The following is a 19,061-nucleotide window of genomic DNA, read 5'->3' on the forward strand; positions in this document are numbered from 1 at the left end:
TGGGTTGGGGTACACCAACTGTGTATATTGGGTACTGGGGGTGGTGCCTGGAGGATGGGGGCATGGTATGAGAGAAGAAGAAACCAGGACACGTTCTCTGGGTTTCAGAGACCTGAGCAACAACCAGATCTCAGAGATCGCCCCTGATGCCTTCCAGGGGCTGCGCTCATTGAACTCACTGTAAGTGCCTACACTGGGGTGTGTGGGATGAGATGGGGTGGATGTGTGCCCCCTGAACTGTCTCCCATGCAGCTCCCCCCCATTTGTCTCATACCAGCCTTTCTCTCCCAGGGTGCTGTATGGCAACAAGATCACGGACCTCCCCAGGGGTGTCTTTGGGGGACTTTTCGCCCTGCAGCTGCTGTAAGGCATTTGTGGCTGTGTGGGATGCTCTGTGAAGACACTGGGAAGTGGGGCTGAGGTCCACAGTGTCTGCGGTACATGGGAGGAGTCCTCAGACTCACCTCCATTCCTCCTTGCCAGGCTCCTCAATGCCAACAAGATCAACTGTGTGCGGGCAGATACTTTCCAGGACCTGCAGAACCTGTCGTTGCTCTCACTCTATGACAACAAGATCCAGAGCTTGGCCAAGGGCACCTTTACCTCTCTTCGGGCCATCCAGACCCTGTGAGTGCTTACACCACCTCTGATGCCCACATGGGTGGGCACCCTGGAAGGGAGAATCTCAGTGGGTTGGTGGGGCTGGCAGTGATTTGCTGCCCCCAATAGTGTGGCACACAATGTCCCTGGTGCAGGCACCTGGCCCAGAACCCCTTTGTCTGTGACTGCAACCTGAAGTGGCTGGCAGACTTCCTCCGTGCCAACCCCATTGAGACCAGCGGTGCCCGCTGTGCCAGCCCCCGGCGCCTTGCCAACAAACGCATAGGACAGATCAAGAGCAAGAAGTTTCGCTGCTCAGGTGAGAGCTGTCCCCATTGTCCCCCCCCACAGGTGCTCTGTGTCACGGCTGTACTCAGCCCTGCCTCAGCCTGGTGTCCATGTGCTCACTGTGCTGATGTACTTTTTTCTCCACAGCCAAAGAGCAGTATTTCATCCCAGGTAAGAGGAAGAGCCACACATGTGGGTGTAGCATGTATGGGTGTGTGGTGCCCTTTTGGGCAGGTCTGGCCCAGCAGAACCATGCTGCATTTCTCATCATTTCTGCTTGCTGAGTTCCCAGCTGCTGCAGTAACAAAATTGTTGGGTACCATGGTGTACCAGGATCTCCCATTGTACCAGCATCTGGTTGGGCACAGGAGCATCCCTGGTGTCTGGCTCTTGTTGGAGGAGGGGAAGAAGGTTGTGGGCACTGCAGCACCTCACCTGCCCAGGACAATTATCCCTGCAGATAAGCTGCTGTGGGAGGGAACACAGGGGTGTAATGTGGCTGGTATGGGGGTAGCTGAGGAAGAGATGGAGAACTGCTGGGAGTGTGGGAGGGTCAAAGGAGGGGAGGGCAGGCACAGGCCCTGTGCCTTTGCCCCTGGGAGCCCACACTGCCCTTTCTGACCCACAGGGACAGAGGATTACCAGCTTAACAGTGAGTGCAACAGTGACATGATCTGCCCCCCAAAGTGCCGCTGCGAGTCCAGTGTGGTTGAGTGCTCCAATGCGAAGCTCACCAAGATCCCAGAGCGCATCCCACAGTCCACAGCTGAGCTGTGAGAGCCTCCTCCCTCCCACCCCACTTGGTGTTCCACAGACGCAGCATCCCCAGCACTGGCTTGGCTCAGGGATTGGTCTGTGCCAGGCCCCTTGCAGCCATCTCCTGAACTATTTTCCCTACCACCCACCCCAGGCGCCTGAACAACAATGAAATCTCTGTTCTGGAGGCCACTGGTGTCTTCAAGAAACTCCCACATCTGAAGAAAATGTGAGTATCAGGCAGGCACAGTTCCACCGTGAGTGCCTCAAGGGCTGGAAATGCACATGGGTTCCTGAGGCCAGGGCAGCCTCATGTGTGAAATGGAGGGGCATGTCCCAACCCAAGGGTCCCCTGAGGGTCTGGGTATCACAGGGTGCTTGGTGGGGCTTTTGGGAGGCAGGGTTCAGGACAGAGCTCCTCATCCCAGTCTGCTTTCCCTTCTTCACAGCAATCTCAGCAACAACAAGGTGTCCGAGATCGAAGATGGGGCTTTTGAGGGGGCATCCTCCGTCAGTGAGCTGCACCTCACAGTCAATCAGCTGGAGTCTGTGCGAAGTGGCATGTTCAGGGGCCTGGATGGGCTGAGGACCCTGTGAGTCCCTTCTTTTCCATGGGGATGGGAACATCCCTGGTCCTTGCTCCCCTGTCCTGCCTGAGCTGTAAGGCTGTTGGTGGCAACAATGCTTTGGGATGAGCTTGGGAGCACCATACCCATCCTCTGGCCATATCCAGAGCCAGGAAAGGGGCTGGTTTTTGCTGCTGAGGAACTGGTTAAGGCTCATCCTTCTGCCCAGCAGCAAGGTGGGCACAGCCCTGGTGCTGCCAAGGTGGGTTTCACCTGTGGTGCCTCCCTGGTTTCTTAGGTGGTCTCCTCCCTTTTTCCTCTACAGGATGCTGAGGAACAACCGCATCAGCTGCATCCACAATGACAGCTTCACAGGGCTGCGCAATGTCCGCCTGCTCTCCCTGTATGACAACCAGATCAGTACCATCGCACCGGGTGCCTTCGACACCCTGCAGTCCCTCTCCACTCTGTATGTCTTGGGCCCCAGGGGGATGCTCCCAAGCTGTCCCCATCATGGCAAGGGGCTACAGGGAGTCGCCTTGCCCCAGGGATGCTCAGGCGATGCCTTTGTGCCCCCTCCTGTGTGCAGGAACCTGCTTGCCAACCCCTTCAACTGCAACTGCCAGCTGGCCTGGCTGGGGGACTGGCTGCGCAAGAGGAAGATCGTGACGGGGAACCCACGGTGCCAAAACCCAGACTTCCTCCGGCAGATCCCACTCCAGGATGTGGCATTCCCCGACTTCAGGTGTGAGGAAGGTAAGTCATGGGCCCTACAGTGCTGAGGGGTGCTGGGGGACTGGGTTGCTCTTCCCATGCTGGCATCACACTCTCTGTCCCAGGACCATCCCTGCTGTCTGTCAGTGCCCTGTGGTGAGATGGGAGCTCAGAGGGTCCCTCAGCCTACTAGTGCCATCCCCTAATGATGTACAGGTTTCCCTTCATGGTACCCAATAGAGGTTGCACACAAATACCCAGGAGCTGCTCTGAAGCCTGGAGAGGAGTTTGCACCCACTGCACCACATGGTCCTTGTACATAGGCAGCTGGCAAATGCTGTGCCCTGGGTGCTGGCAGGAGCAGTTGTGTAGAGAAAACCCACCAGGATTCATCCTGCTTCTTCCTCTTTCCGTTCCCAACCCCTCACATATGCTGGAGCTGGGCAGACGGAGCTGGCAGAGAGCGCACTTGTGAAGAGGAAAGGCTTTATTTATTTAATTTTTAAATTTAGAACAGCTTTTTGAGCCCTCTGGAAAATATTTGCAAACAAATCATCATTTCTTCTGCTTTCCCTCCTCCACCACATCAAAGACTGAAAGGTTGCATCCTGTGCCTTTCCTAGTGGTGCAAGATAACGTATGGTTGTTCCAGGGATGCTTCTGCTGCTGGAGCTGGTGTCACTTTGGGGAAGGGGGAGTGATGCTGGCTCCACAGTCACCTTTCCCTCTAGCCTGGGTCTGGTGAAGGTTATTTCAGTAGGGTTAGCAGGTTTGAGCCCCTTCCCCTGTGCCTTCCTCTCTGATCGCCCTGGGGCTATGTTTTTGCTTGAAAATGGTGAAAATCAGAGCAGCTTTGGCTGGTTGCATCCAGGTAGGTTCTGGATACAGGAGTGATTCCTGTACTGCTGGCTTTCATCCAGGCGGGGCCTATTCCCTGCGGGCAGGCTGCCTGCAGCACCTGGCTTTGGGGGCAAGGGGAGATGGTCAGCATGGTTGGGGAGTAGTCCTGGGTGAGCACAAGGCATTGAGTCTAGACTCGCACAGTGCTTAAGGTTTGTCCCCTGGTGACTTTGTGTCTCTCTGTGCCCTGTGCAGGTCAGGAGGAGACCAGCTGTGTCCCCCGGCCCCAGTGCCCTCAGGAGTGTACCTGCCTCGACACTGTTGTCCGCTGCAGCAACAAACACCTCAAGGCCCTGCCCAAGGGGATCCCCAAGAACGTCACAGAGCTGTGAGTGGCTGGCAGGTGTACAGATTCTCCCCTGATTTTCAACAGGTTCATGACTCTGGAGAGGGGGTCTCCACTGCCGGACTGCTGGCATTATAGTGGACATGCACCCTCCCACACTCCCATGCCAGCTGGGCAGTGGGAGCAGGACCCCCACCCAGACAATGCCAGCCCCAGATTCAGTAAAGGGATCAGCAAGAGCCTCCCTGCAGACACAAGTCAATGGGCAAGGAAGAGTTCTTGTCACAGCAACGAAGTCCTGCTCTTCAGCCCTTTGGAGGGGGCAGGACATGACAGCCACCCCTTGTAGCTACAGTCCCCAGAAGGCTGCCATCAGTGATAGGGATGGGGCCACCCAGCCTCTGTGAACTCCCAGGCCTCTCTCTGTGCTGTGACTTCTCCCTGTATCTGTGGGGATGCTCTTGGAACACCAGCTCTGACCACACAGGGGTGCAGTTTGCCTGGGGTCAGCCGCCCATCATCAGGTGTGAGGGAGATACCAAGCAGCAGTGCCAGATCTGGATGTTCAGGAACCATGATGCTCTTTGCAGCCAGGCTTTACAGCCATCTGGGATGCAGCAAGTCCTGCATGCGTGGGATGTAGGCACTGATTTTGCACATGCATATGTATACCACGCCCTCAGACCCCTGCACTATCTCGCACACCCCTCCTCTCTCTGCATCCTCCGTGCTCTCTCACACATGCCTTGGGAATGGCTACGGCCACCCACACTCACATGGGACCTGAGCACTTGTCAGGCTGGGCTTGCACACAGGCTGCTGAGAGACTGTCCCTACGGACCCACACACAGACACCTTGGGTGTGCTAATGTGCTTTCATGCCAGCCCAGAGGTCCTCCTGAGAGCCCTGTGTGTCCTAGGCACCAGCAGGGAGATGATGCTGGGGCTGCATAGGAGAAATGAGGGCAAAGGGTGGGACATCCTGCTTCTTAGCCACCCCAAGATACTTTCATTCTCTCTTGCAGCTACCTGGATGGAAATCAGTTCACTCAGGTCCCGGGGCAGCTCTCCACCTTCAAGTACCTGCAGCTTGTGTAAGTCAGGAGCCCAGCTGTGAATGAGAACAGAGGCTGTCCCTGTAGTAGATCCTGAGGAGGGGCCTGGCAGTGTGCAGGGATACTCAACATTCTTCTGTGTTGAGCCTCTGCACCAGGACACAGCTGGCTGGTAATGATGCTCATGGCTGGGGCTGGGCATAGGGCAAAGGGGGGACAGTGACATTGCTGCCATCACCCTGTGTGACAGCCCTGCTGCTCCCTTGGAGGCCATGCTGTGATGCTCTTAGCACACCCCATTGCAGCAAAGGGGAACAGGACTCAGATGGCTCCAGCCTGCGGGGTTTCTGTTTTCCAGTGACCTGAGCAACAACAAGATCAGCTCACTGAGCAACTCCTCCTTCACCAACATGAGCCAGCTCACCACCCTGTAAGTGTAGTCCCTGCAGCATGGTTCCTAAGGGTCCCTGAAGATGGGAGGTGCTGAGGACACCAGGAGGTGGCTGTGGGGAGCATGCAGCAATACCCCCAGCAGTGCTCCTGGCACAATGCTGACTTCTCCTTCTCTTCCACAGGATCCTCAGCTACAACTCCCTGCAGTGCATCCCTCCACTGGCCTTCGAGGGCCTCCACTCCCTCCGGCTGCTGTAAGTACCTGCCTGTAGCCCTGGTCTCAGGTTCCTTGCTTGGTTCCTTGTCTGCTGCTGCCTGTGTCCCTATGTCCTCTGTGCCTGCTTGGAGGTGGTTGTGGGCAGCAGGATACAGGCTACAGGAGTACGGGGAGATGCACCTGCCCCTTGGAGCAGATGGGGCATTTCCGACGGTGACAGTGTGGTGGGGTCCACATCTGCTACCCACACGTGGACTCAGCTGACTGTGGTCCTTTCTGCCCAGCCTGGACCCAAAGGGATCACAGGACCCTCTGTTCTCTGCAGGTCCCTCCATGGCAATGACATCTCCAGCCTTCCTGAGGGCATCTTTGCAGATGTCACCTCCCTGTCCCATCTGTGAGTATCTCCCTCTCTGCAAGGCACAGGTCTGGACACAGGCTCGGGAGACCTTTGAAAACCACAGGGCTGAGTACAGTTTCTCTGGGTGCTGAGCTGCCTCCTCTCCTCTTCTCTGTGCCAGTACCTGGGGTAGTGTTTATGGGGCAGTGCCATGCCATGCCTGCCCTCCCTTCACTCAGCCCCCAGTTCTGGGTGTGCAGCTGAGCCTCCTGGTACTGCTGGGATGGTCTGTGGCCCTTGCTGGAGGTGGCATGGGGTTTCCCCACCCCCCGGGTCCCTAGGGTCCCCTAACGTGTGGATCAAGCTGTGCAAGCTGCTGGCATGGTCTGTGGGGTCAGTGGGGTCTGCTTTGACCCATGCCAGCATGTATGTTATTAGCCTTCTGCCAAGGTGCTTCCCTGAATAAGCCCCAGATCTGTCATCAAGCATGCTCCTGCCAGTGCTGGTGTTTCAGCCTCTCTTTGAGGGAGCCTCTACCCCAGGAGTGCATCCCCATATCCACTGCCTGGGATGGGGGTTCAGCTTTGTCCATGGTGTCTTTCTGGTCCCTGCTAAATTGTCCCCACCCTCCTGCCAGCGGCCAGTCTTGCTCCAGGCATCCTAGGAATCTCAGGCTGTTCCTTCAGCCTATGGAAAGCATCTTGGTTCCTGATCCTGCCCTGCCCCCCTGCATTTTTGGGAGTAGCAGGTACACTGCTTGGTCTGGTCGTCCCTGGCTTTTTGCAGTTTCCCTTTTTGAAGCATGGTGCTGCTGGTTCCCACATGGCTGAGTTGTCACCAGCTGGTGCTGGTGGTGCTGCAGGACCAGGTTTGTCAGACCCAGCGGATCTCCTGTCCCTGCTGCCTGCCTTCTGGGCTGCCAGCTTCTTCCCTCCTCAGGTGTTGGTCACTTCTCCTCTCCATCAGTGGTAACCTTTGCAGTGAATCAAGATGCAAAGAGGCATCCAACCCCTCAACCTCCCACATCATCTGCCATGGAGTAGAGCAGCCTTCTCTCCTTCCTCCTCCTCCTTCTTCTCATCCTCTCTCAGGCAGCAATTCCTGCTGCTGTCATCAAGAGCTCCAGCTGTGACCTGCTCCTTGTCTCCAGCAGCAAGCTCTGGTGTCCCTGTCCTGCAGCCTCGTGCAGCAGAACCCAGGCTGGCCCTGCAGATCCTGTGCAATGGTCCTGTTGTTTCTGCAGTCTCAGGGTGCTTTGCCCAGTTGGTGCTGGGCCGAGGCAGCTTTTCTTAAGTGCTGGGAAGGTACTTCTTAGGGCAGAGAAGGAGAGCCCCAGCATGGAACCACGGAGCACTGTGCCAGCTGTGGGGCTGGCAGCAGGGTGGTCTAACCGGGCAGTGGTGTGGGGCTTCATCACCCTCCCCCTCAAATGGCAGCCCAACCAAAGTGACAGAGTTGTGTCCAGGTCTCTGAGCCCAGTTCCCTCCATGGGGCAGTGGGTGCAGTTTGTCCTTCCTCCCCTTCCAGAGCCATCGGGGCCAACCCCCTCTACTGCAGCTGCAACCTGCGCTGGCTCTCCAGCTGGGTCAAGACTGGGTACAAAGAGCCAGGCATTGCCCGCTGTGCCGGCCCCCCTGACATGGAAGGCAAGCTGCTGCTTACCACCCCTGCCAAGAAGTTTGAGTGTCAAGGTGAGAGGTGCCTGTGCTGTCTATCTGTCCATCTCTGCCCTCCTCAGGCAGGGCAGCTGGTGTGATGGGCAATTGGGCTGCCACCTGCCTAACAGAGCAATGCTTCCTGAGTCTGGGCAAGTCCTGCGTTTCGTCTGCTGAGCTGCCTTGTGGAGGAGGGAGACCTTGATGTTTCTGTCCCCTCACCTGGCTGGTTTCATGTCCATGTCCCTGGTGACGAGGCAAGCAAGCACATGGCTGTCCCATTGCCTGGTGCACAGCCCCTCAGTGGGGCATGCTCTGCTCCCAGCTACAGCTGAGGCTCTGAGCCCCATGTCTGTGCTCACACATGGTCGCCTCTCCATCACTCTCTGTACTGGTGGTCATCTCTACACCTCCCATCCCACAGGCCCACCTGCTCTGAGTGTCCAGGCCAAGTGCAACCCCTGCCTCTCCAGCCCCTGCCAGAACCAGGGCACCTGCCACAATGACCCCCTCGGCTCCTACCGTTGTGCCTGCCCCAGTGGCTACAAGGTACCCTGGTCCCAGGAGTCCCCAGCCTGGGGGAACCCATACCTGCAGAGAGGAAGGGGGCAGCGTGGGGGGGTCTGCCATGCTCCTGGGGCTTGCTGCCTGCAGGACCATCCCCCCTTCCTGCACACTGCCTTTCCCTGCTGAGCGGAACAGGGCACGGGGAGAGGGACACAGTGCTGTGACACCCTCCTTGCTCCCACATCTCTCTCCTTCCCCAGGGCAAGGACTGCGAGGTGGCACTCAGTGGCTGCTCCTCCAACCCCTGTGCCAATGGGGGGACCTGCCAGCCGCAGGAGGGGGAAGAAGGGTTCAGGTGAGTGCTGGATGGGGACCCACAAAAGATGGGTGCTCGGGCAGTGGCATGGAACCCTGCATCCCACAGGGATAAAATCTTGAGCTTCCTTCCCCTCCTGCATGCTCCCTGGGGCATGTAGCTGTCATATTGCTTTCACCTGGCTGCTCCAGCCCATGCTGCCTGCTCCCTACAGCCCTGCCTGCACCTCCTGCCACCATAGCACCAGCATGGCTGAGCCCTGACTTCACTCTCCCCTGCCCCCAGCCCTGAAGACTCCTGGGCTTAAGGGCTTGGAGGGGAGAGGATCCCACCACCATGGAAGAGATGTGGAGGCAGAGGGCAGTGGGATTTGGGGCTGGGGTCCAGTTGCCATAGGAGGGATGACTGTGGGATGGGGCAGGATCCAGCCCTGGGGTTGTTGCCTCTTCCTGGGGGGCAGCCATGCTCTCGCACAGCCTTCACTACCCTGAATGCTTCAGACCATTCCAGGAATTGGGGCACATTCAGTGCTGAAAATACACATCAGTCTGGGGGTGAGGGGTGGGCTGCGGAGCCGCCCGGCCCAAAGTGCTGAGAGGCCTCTCAGCCTGTTGTCGTGGCAACTCATCATCCTTGCTGCCTCCTGGTGTGGGGCTGGCTTCCACCCTCCGCTGCGCACACTCTGTGGCAGGGGGGTACCCAGCCCCTGGTCCCTGGAGATCCCAGCATGCATGCATGCTCCACCACCAGCATCTTCTGCTGGTGTTTTTGGGGGAACCACCCTGAAACACTGTCTCACTCCCTGATGCTGCCCTGTGCCCCATGGCAGGTGTTTGTGCCCGGTGGGCTTCGAGGGCCCGAGCTGTCACACTGCCAGTGACCCCTGCAAGGAGCACCGCTGCGAGAACGGGGGCTCCTGCCTGCCCAGGACCACCAACTACACCTGCCTGTGCCCTGCCCACTACACAGGTACCCCACCTGAGGGCTGGCCAGCCCCAAAGCATGGCAGAGGGATGTGCCCAGGTCTTTTCCCCTTCTCATCAGTGAGGGCTAATAGCTCCTCTGCCCATCACTGTGGGGCTGCCTCTCCAGTCCTAGAGCCGCTGGGTACCCCCTGACATGGCCTCTTCTGGTCCACAGGGGATTTCTGTGAGCAGCCACCAGATTTCTGCTCAGCTGAGTTCAGCCCGTGCCAGCACGGCTCCACCTGTGTCTCCACCAGCCAGGGGCCCAGGTGAGCTCCCCTCCCAAAAACACTATCTCCCGGCTGCTTGTTGGGGGTGATTTGCTTTTGGGGGGGCTGCAGCCTGTGAGCTGATGAAGGAGCCTGGGGAAGGGAATGCCAGGAGGAGCAAGTGCCCACTGGCAGAGTGGGGAAGGAAAGGGCAGCCGTGAGCCCCCCCACCTGCCCCAGGTGCGAGTGCCTGCCTGGCTACGTGGGGACCAACTGCAGTGAGGACTTCGATGACTGCCAGGACCACCGGTGCCAGAACAACGCCCGCTGCCTGGATGAGGTGAATGGCTACTCCTGCCTCTGCACTGAGGGCTACAGGTAATGCCAATGAGACATGAAGGCACGGGGATAGCAGGGGTGGTTATGAGTCACTGTGCAGGATGTAATTATCCTGGTTACCATGTCCATCCATCCCTGTGCAAGAAGGAGTGGACCTGGGGAGTCCACTGGGGACTGGGGATCCCAGCATCCTAGGGAGAGACCCCAGGACAGGGCTCAGCATGAAAGCATCTCTCTGATGCTGCTGGCTGGACACCCTCCTCAAGGACCCCAAGACAGAGGCATGTTGTCAGAGCCCGATAGGATGGTGGGAAGGGAGTAAGGCACTTTCCCAGCCCTGTGGCCAGTAGCATCCTTGGCCCCACAGTGGCCAGCTCTGCGAGATGCCACCCCATGCTTCTGGCCAGCCTGGCCTCTGCGAGCGAGCTGAGTGCCAGAATGGTGCCCCATGCGTGGAGCGGGGTGCCCGTGCCCTCTGCCAGTGCCTGCCAGGCTTTGGTGGCCCCAAGTGCGAGAAGCTGCTGAGCGTCAACTTTGTGGACCGTGACACATACCTGCAGTTCACCGACCTGCAGGACTGGCCCCGGGCCAACATCACCCTGCAGGTGAGGACTGGAGGAGGGGGGCGCAGGGGCCTCGGGGTATGGTGTTGGGGGTGCTGCCTGAGGGATGTGGGCTCCCACCTCTCTCCCTTCCAGGTCTCCACAGCTGAAGGCAATGGAATCCTGCTGTACAACGGTGACAGTGACCACATGGCTGTGGAGCTGTACCAGGGCCACGTCAGGGTCAGCTATGACCCTGGCACTCACCCCAGCTCAGCCATCTACAGGTACCTGGTACCCGCCACCCCTTCCCACTCACTGGGAACCACTACCCCCATCACACAGGCTTGGGGGGGATGATCCCTTGTGACCCAGCCTTCCCTACCAGTGCCGAGACCATCAATGATGGGCAGTTCCACACTGTGGAGCTGGTGACCTTCGACCAGATGGTGAACCTCTCCATTGATGGTGGTAGCCCTATGACCATGGACAACTCGGGCAAGCAGTACACGCTGAACAGTGAAGCCCCCCTCTACGTGGGAGGTAGGACAGGGGCTAGGGAGAGGATGGGAGGTATCTGGGCATGCTGATGGTCCTGCTTTCCTCAGGGATGCCTGTGGATGTCAACTCGGCTGCGTTCCGCCTCTGGCAGCTCCTCAATGGCACCAGCTTCCATGGCTGCATCCGCAACCTCTACATCAACAATGAGCTGCAGGACTTCACCAAGACACGGATGACACCGGGAGTGGTGCCAGGCTGTGAGCCCTGCCGCAAGCTCTACTGCCTGCATGGCATCTGCCAGCCCACCAGTGCCCAAGGCCCTGTCTGCCACTGTGAGCCCGGCTGGGACGGGCCCCACTGTGACCAGCCCCATGGCGGCCCCTGCCAGGGGCACAAGTGAGTGCCCCCACCCCACTGCCTGCCCCTCAGCAACGGTCTTGTCTCACTGCCTGCCCCTCAGCCACCCACCTGCCCCACTTCATTGGCGCATTGGGTGCCCTTCCCTCATTGGTTGTCCCACCACATTGGCTCATTGGCTGCCCCACTACAACTGCTCCACCTCATTGTCTCATTGACCCCCCTTCCTCATTGGCTGCCGTGTCATTGGCTGCCGTGTCATTGGCTGCCTTGTCATTGGCTGCCCTGTCTCACTGCCTGCCCTGCCCACCCTTCCCATTGGTTGCCAGTCACTCTTCCCCTGAGACTGGGTCTTGCTTGTGGTTCCTTGACACGGTGGTGCTGTGCCTGAAGCACTGAGTTGTACCAGGCCGTGCTGTTCCAGAGTCACACCAGTGCTGTGGCAGTGCTGTGCCATGATGGCTGTGCCATGTCCTTCTCCACACAGTGCTGTGCTGGTGCTGGTGCCGGTGCCATGAGAGTGCAGACCCAGGCCGTGTTCTGTGCTGCTGGGCCACGCACGCTGGTACTGTGCCATGCTGGCAGGTTCCTGACAGTGCTGGGTGCCCACAGGTGTGTGCATGGGCTGTGCCTGCCCCTCGATGCCCTCTCCTACAGCTGCCAGTGCCACGAGGGCTATCAGGGTGCCCTCTGCAACCAGCCTGCCGAGCGCCCCGACCCCTGCCTCCACCAGCCCTGTGTCCATGGCCACTGTCGCCTCACCCCGGGTGGCCAGCCCACCTGCGAGTGCCACAGTGGCTATGCCGGAGCCCTCTGTGACCAAGGTGGGTGCTGGGGGGAGTGGGTGCCCAGGGCGGATCACCCGCTCCAAGGGACTAGGCTGATCCTTGCTGTCCTGCAGAGCTGGAGTGCCATGGGGAGCCAGTGCGGGACTACCACCAGGTGCAGCGGGGCTACGCCATCTGCCAGACGACACGGCCCGTGTCCTGGGTGGAGTGCCGGGGGACCTGTGGTGGCCCTGGCACTGGCTGCTGTGCTGGGCTGCGGCTGAGGCGCAGGAAATACGCCTTTGAGTGCAGCAATGGTGCGACCTTCGTGGAGGAGGTGGAGAAGCCCAGCAAGTGTGGCTGCAGCCAGTGCCTGTGAGCGGCCACCGGCCCCTGGAGAGGCGCGGGGGCCAGCAGGGAAGCCCCCCCAGAGCCAAGGACCTCTCTTTGCCCTGCAGCCGCGGTTTTGCTGTCTGGGTGCTCCTAAACTGCAGCCGTGTCGGAGGAGCCCAGTGGAGGGTAGAGCTGTTGCATCTAGAGGGTTGGGGAAAAAAAAAATGAGAAAACAAACAAACAAACATCCACAAACAAAACAAATGTGTAGATAGAGAATTTTTTTTTTAAAAAAACTGCAGCTACACAGATGTGTGGATACCAGGTGGGCAGACTTACTGGGTTGCTCTGCCTTCCCCCTGGTACAGTCCCACAGCTACAGAGGGCAGTGCCTGTGTCCCCCTGTGTCCCCTCCCTGGCAGCCCTGTCCCTTGCATCCAGCCAGGTGAGCCGGGGGCTTTTCCAACACATGGAGCTGGAGCAGAGGGGCCTGACATGGCCTCATGGGCCATGGCAGGCTGCAGCTGGCAAAAGGCTGCACAGTGCAACCAGCATCTCATGGTTCCAGTGAGCCCAGAGCCTGGGTCTGTATCCTTTCCTCCAATAGCCTTGGCCTTCCTGCTGAGCAGCTGCTATCACCCTGATGGCACCTCCAGTGAGCAGATGGCCAGTGTCGTGCCTGGGGTGCTGGAGCCCAGAGCACCCCAAATATCACCAGTTCCACAGCCCCATCCTGGCCTGCTGGTGACACTCCTGGGCTGTGCTTGCTGATGAGGCTCTGGGTTGCATGGAACACAGCCCCAGCCTAGTGCAGTAGTCTAAGTGCCACGCTGGGTGCAGCAGAATCAGGACACTCCTTTGAGCCCTCAGTGGGTCATGGACATTGGGGAGCAGACATCTGTGGAGGTCCCACTAGCCCCGCTCTATTCCGCAGAGATCATTAATGCAGAAGGGGCCCCTGATGCCCCCAGCCCAGCCAGATGGCTCTGCTCAGAGGTGGGAGCAGAGGGGGACAGAATGGGAACCCTGTTCCTCTAGGGATCTGCAGCTCAGCAGAGGTGCCCTGTGTTCTGCTGGCCCAGCAAGCCAGGGGAGGAGGCTGCTGGGACAGCCAGGGGGTGAGTTTGCCATTCCCAGTGCCAGGCTTGAGCCTTGTGGGATATTCAAATCACTTGAAAAGGCTGAAGATGCCCATCCTCCAGGCCTGCAGCTGACACTGCTGGCAGGGCGGGTCCTGCCAGCTCCTGGACTCAAAGCCTGCAGTGGATGTGCTGGGCTATCATAGGAGTAAGAGCAGCACCGCTGCCAGTGCAGCATGGGGAGCCTGTGCCAAGGTACTGCACACATGCAACGTCTGCAGCATCGTTTCTACGCCTGTGGGGACAGAGGATGGTCTGGGCCCAACCAAGGACACTGCACGCACCTGGACACTGTATCACCTGGATGGACAAACTTATCTCAGGGCTGCAGCCCTCCATCTCACCATTCCAGCCCATTGGCTTCAGGTCAGCATCAGCAGCTGCAGCCACGCTCCAAGCATCTCTGCCAAGTGCAGCTGGCTCCTTGGGTGCCATCACCATCCCTGGCCACCAACAGCATCCAAGACATTCCCGCCACCACAGGGACACGTTTCTGCCATGAACACTCTCTTCACAGGACCCCCCTCTGCCAAACAGAGGAGCTGGGACACGTCTCATTTTGTCCATGGCCCAGCCAGGGATTGGTTGTGTTGTGTTTCTGTTTTTGCTGTAAGCTAACCGCTAAAGTATCTCTTTATACAGAATACTTACAGATTCTAATATATATTTGTATTTCATTTTGTTATAGTATTTTTATATGTTTGGGGTCAACAAATGATGTTTTCTTTTTGTTTACAGATGCTACTGGGCAGGAAAATGACGGTGGCTTTGTTTGGCCCGTGGGGTTTGTGTGTGTCACTGTTGAAGACGCTGGTTTGTACTAGGCTGGTGAGGGAGGCACTGAGCATCCTTCCGCTGGCAGAGGTTGTATTGTTTTAGGAGATGTTTGGTATTGTCTATGTTGTCTTCCATGTGAACATGACATTTATTCATTCAGAGGCTTAGCCTCTTCTTTCCTGGAGGGGAGAAGGGGGCAGCTGGTGCTCAGAAACTGCTGGGCGTATGAGGAGGTGGCACAGGCTGGGCAGATGGCTGGTCCTGACATAAGTGATGACCTGCTACTCCTGGTGCAGACCCAGACACTTCTTCTAGCCAGAGCATCACTCAAGTGGTACCAGAACATGCAGCCTGGGGCTGACAGCTCATCTCCAGAGAGAGGAGGGGTTACACTTACAAGACCTTGTAAAAGGAGCCTGGGTTATGAGTTGGACATCAAAGGGCCAGGTGCCCACTGTGGGGATGGAGCAGCTGTGGGAAAACTGGGCACCTGTAGCTCTTTAAGGAAGGGGAGGCCACAAACACAAATCTGATGCAGAAAGTGGCATCTCCAGCTCAGACACTGGCATGGGAACACTCAAATCCCACCCAGGTGTTAATATCCTCCCTCAAGAAAGGAGGGGCCTCACCTGGTGGGTGCCAGCCTGCTGGTCCCCCTTGTGCATTCACTCACCTTTGCTCTTCCCCAGTTATCACACCAAACAAACACTGATATCAAAGAAATGTTTAATAAGCTGCAATAAAATACAGACCTTTAGAAAGCTCATAGGGTGAATATCAACAGTGGAGGAAGAAAAGAAAATAAGGTGTTGGGAATCCTTGAGGAGTTCAGATCTGAGTCAGGGACCTTTTACCTGGAACAAGAACACAACTTTTTCCATAGGCCAGGGTGAAATAAAAGACAGGAGCACAGAGTTCACAATGTCAACATTTAGAGTTGATACATATTCAAAGTTCCAATGACCCAGCTCTTATAGCTATACATATTGATTTAAAGCAACTTAATATAATTTTATTTTCTTTTTTTTTATATACACTTTCAAAGGTTCATCAGGTGAGGTATGTAAACATTATCTAATGGAAACCCCTCTCCACATTTCCAACCAAGAATTCACAGCAGACAGTTCATTTTCCCAACTCATGAAGCAGAACTTCCTGCTCCCCAGAGCCATTAGGAATGCCAGCCCAAGCCACAGCTCTCCCAGGCCCAGTCACCAGCTCCGACTTCCCACTACTGGTCTGTACAGTTCACATTGCTCATTAGGCTCAAACATACAGTACCGGACAGAAGGACTTTTTAGCTCATTGTTTAAAAGTCATATAGAAACAGAGAAACAAAACTCCCCCAGGGAAGGAGACACAGTGAGGAAAAATATTTGCCACCACGGTGGAGATAATATATAAATGCTGAGCATCTTAAGGAAAAATAGCTTTTTTCCTTAAAAAAGCAATTTGTTGTTCCCTTTAAAAATTTTTTTTTCCTTACACATCTGTTCAAAGGTCAAAGGGAAGCATGGAGCTGGTAAGGAGTTCTGCAGGGCCAGACCCGGCAGCACTCTCTGCTCCACCCTTCAGTGTCGGGGACCCACCACCATAAAACCAGCAATGATCCTACTGATCCTGCCACACACAGCCAGCCAGGCTGGGGTGTGTGTGGGGGGGGCTATGGATGCCAGCAAACACTTCCAGGCAAAAATGGGGTTAAAAAACCTCCACAACAAAGCCAATAAGAAATCCAAACACAGGAAAAAGCAACCAATTTACATGGAACCTCCTAGGAGAGTAAAAATTGCAAAATGCCAAGCAATAAGCAAATGACCTTCTGGAGCCAGCACTGGGATTCAAGGGCAACACCGCTGCATTCCCTCGGGGCACCCATACCTGCAGGAAGCTCTGAAGGCAGCTGCTTACTGCAGTAATTTGCTACTGGGAGTTTGCTATCGGTAACTACCTACCCTATCCCAGCCATCTGGGGGGGTTCCCCAGTGGGTGACTGCAGTACCCACCTCCCACAGCCCTGGGGACGATTCCCTAGGCATCCCCAGACCAGGAGACACCTCCCCCATCCCACACTGGACTGAGCTCCTGCCAGAAGCAGGATTATTCCCACCCTGAGGCCCGAGAGCCCCTGCCATTGAGGCAGACATTATTACTACAAAACTTATTGCTTGCAGTGTCCCCTGCCTCCAGGAATTGCCATCCTGGCTGGCCACAGGAGCTTACTGCTCCCCCCAGGGACTGTGGCCATCAACCAGATCTGATACCATCCAAATGAGATGAAGAGTTAATGCTTCAACTTCGATGTGACATAAAAAACAACCCAAACACCACCACTGCCCCCCACCCCTTCCTGTCCATACCTTCCCATCCCACCCCCCCTCCCTGCAATAGCCAGCCCTTTGGTTGCGGCACGCTAGGCAATACAGCCCCGCCAACCGACACACCAGTCAAAACAAGAACCTGTGGAAAGCCCATGAAATAAATATTTTTTAAAAACTATTTACAATATTAGATCCGTGAGCATGACGTGAGAGAAAAATGCTTTTTCCTGTCCCCAGAAAAGCTTAAAAAGTAGGTTAGCATCCTGCCGCCTAGCACAACACTATCTTACATGGCACCTACACATAATATATATTCACATTTCATTTTAAAATTAGGTACTCTTACAAACAGACTTAGAAAACACTGGCTAGCAAAGCAGTCCAAGGGACCGCCCAGCCTCCAGACCCAGGCTGCCAGTGCTGGCTGGCTGCATCCCAGCCCCTCCAGCTGCCCCCAAGCTGCCAATGCACCCTGAATCCAAACCACCAGCTGCCCCCTGCCACCCTTTGGGGAGGAGGAGGTGGAAGTGCTTGTGAAGGAGAGGGCTTGTCCATGGGGAGGGGAGGAGGAAGGATGGGGACTGTCATTTCTGCTAAGCCTAGGGGTGAGCTTAATACAAACAAGAACTCCTGAGAACATCTTAGAACAGATGGATTCATTTCACAACCACCAAGCTAAAGGATGGGCCAAATGGACGCTAAGATACACAGAGGGGGATGCATGAGATACTGGGACTTTGTAGCCTCATGGTTTGCTCTGAAAAAAAAACAGCCCGGGCTCAGCTCTCTTCCTATGGTGTGACTGCCAATGGTGGAAAGGCAAGAGCCCAAGCTGGATGGCAGCCTGCACCTCCCTGCTGCCCCAGGCACTGCCTGTGCCCATGTGAGTCTGGGAACTTTGTTTTTTCTGGCACCTTCAACTGGGAAAGCAGTTGCCAGGCTGAATTAATACGAGCTGGAGAGAGAAACTGTCCATCATCAAATATTAAAAACAGGGCAGCAGTACATCCGTGTCCTTCTGAGCCTGTGTCTCTGTTTCCCTGGAAGTTACTAGAAGCTGGCAGAGCTTTTGGAAATAGTCGCATTTCCAGAGGCGCTGTGTAAGCAGCTGGACTGCAGCTTTGCCCATCAGCACACCGGCAAAAAGTTCCCAGCCAGCCTGCTCAATCCAGTGCCACTTGGCTCCCCGCAGCACAGGAGGGACAGGGACATGGAGAGCAGCAGGACCAAGTTCATTCTGCCCTCCCAGCTCACAGATGATGATCAGCAACACGATGGAAAGTTCGCTGAATGTGCTGGCTGGCCAGGTCTTTGGAGAAGGTTTGCTGCAAACACTACTCACAGATGTGTTGGCAGCTGAACACAGAAACGCCACTGCACACAGCAAGCATGAGTGAGAAGAGCCTCATTAATGATGAATTAGTGATAAATACAAACACGTGCACACTTTGGATATACTGCACACATCCCATCAGTAGAGAAAGAAACCCATTCCAGGGCTAGCACTGTGAGACAAGAACCTAACAGCTACAGACAGAAGGAACGATCGTGGGCTCAAACTGCTCTTCCAGACTTCAACAGCAACATGCATTTTCGATAAGATGGATGGTACTTGACCGCGTGAAGTGTGAAGACCCAGAGCTGCTGACAATGAGGTGAGAGAGCAAAAGATAACTATGCACATGAGAGGGGGCTGGTAGCAAAGGGACAGTAAGGACATCTGTGGAGGTGCAGAGCTAAGATGATGCTGTTCCTGGTACATGGACCAGGGAGATGGCATGGAGAGTAGGTTCAAGATGAGAAAGTGACCGGCAAGGAAAGCCAAAGTAGCAGAAAGCGGAGAGGTCTCTTTAGAGGGACACAAAACTTGTGCTAAAATCTGGAGGTGAAGAAGCAGAGCATGGAGCTGCAGGGTGGCTCAGAGGAGAAGGAGCACAGTGAGGCTGCAGAGCCAAGGATGGCACTGTGGTAGTGCCAGTGGGCAGCTCTGCACCAGAAGGAATGTAAATGTACTCTATGCCCATGTGAAAAGGCAATAAATACTGCTGCTTACTTCCTTCCATTCCTTAAGATCCTCTGCAGATCCCTGTGTAGAAGCTGTATTCATTGGAAATGAGCTACTCTAAAGCAGGGGCCATGCCTCAGCAGCACACTGCACCGCTGCCTTACTGCAAAACAAATAGAAATGAGCCATGCATGTCCCAAGTCATTAATAAAG

The 19,061-nt window shown here is 56.2% G+C and overlaps 1 protein-coding gene across 1 annotated transcript in view; it reads left to right on the forward strand.

Moving 5' to 3' along the window:
* The window catches only part of SLIT1 (slit guidance ligand 1), a 46,349-nt gene extending 33,691 nt beyond the window's left edge, over positions 1-12,658 (forward strand). Inside the window, exons 9-35 of the mRNA XM_030453340.1 lie at positions 109-180; positions 292-363; positions 484-627; positions 756-919; positions 1,036-1,059; positions 1,517-1,661; positions 1,799-1,873; positions 2,094-2,237; positions 2,536-2,679; positions 2,800-2,966; positions 4,020-4,152; positions 5,136-5,204; positions 5,524-5,595; positions 5,741-5,812; positions 6,101-6,172; positions 7,643-7,806; positions 8,195-8,319; positions 8,538-8,632; positions 9,423-9,562; positions 9,734-9,827; positions 10,008-10,145; positions 10,474-10,711; positions 10,805-10,935; positions 11,037-11,191; positions 11,257-11,545; positions 12,119-12,330; positions 12,408-12,658. Of these exons, the coding sequence (XP_030309200.1) occupies positions 109-180; positions 292-363; positions 484-627; positions 756-919; positions 1,036-1,059; positions 1,517-1,661; positions 1,799-1,873; positions 2,094-2,237; positions 2,536-2,679; positions 2,800-2,966; positions 4,020-4,152; positions 5,136-5,204; positions 5,524-5,595; positions 5,741-5,812; positions 6,101-6,172; positions 7,643-7,806; positions 8,195-8,319; positions 8,538-8,632; positions 9,423-9,562; positions 9,734-9,827; positions 10,008-10,145; positions 10,474-10,711; positions 10,805-10,935; positions 11,037-11,191; positions 11,257-11,545; positions 12,119-12,330; positions 12,408-12,652 (3,595 nt within the window). The 3' untranslated portion in view covers positions 12,653-12,658. The remainder of the gene's footprint in view (positions 1-108; positions 181-291; positions 364-483; positions 628-755; positions 920-1,035; positions 1,060-1,516; positions 1,662-1,798; positions 1,874-2,093; positions 2,238-2,535; positions 2,680-2,799; positions 2,967-4,019; positions 4,153-5,135; positions 5,205-5,523; positions 5,596-5,740; positions 5,813-6,100; positions 6,173-7,642; positions 7,807-8,194; positions 8,320-8,537; positions 8,633-9,422; positions 9,563-9,733; positions 9,828-10,007; positions 10,146-10,473; positions 10,712-10,804; positions 10,936-11,036; positions 11,192-11,256; positions 11,546-12,118; positions 12,331-12,407) is intronic.
* Positions 12,659-19,061: the final 6,403 nt, after the last annotated feature.

The sequence above is a fragment of the Calypte anna genome, chromosome 6 (genome assembly GCF_003957555.1).
Source record: "Calypte anna isolate BGI_N300 chromosome 6, bCalAnn1_v1.p, whole genome shotgun sequence".
Lineage (NCBI taxonomy): Eukaryota > Metazoa > Chordata > Aves > Apodiformes > Trochilidae > Calypte > Calypte anna.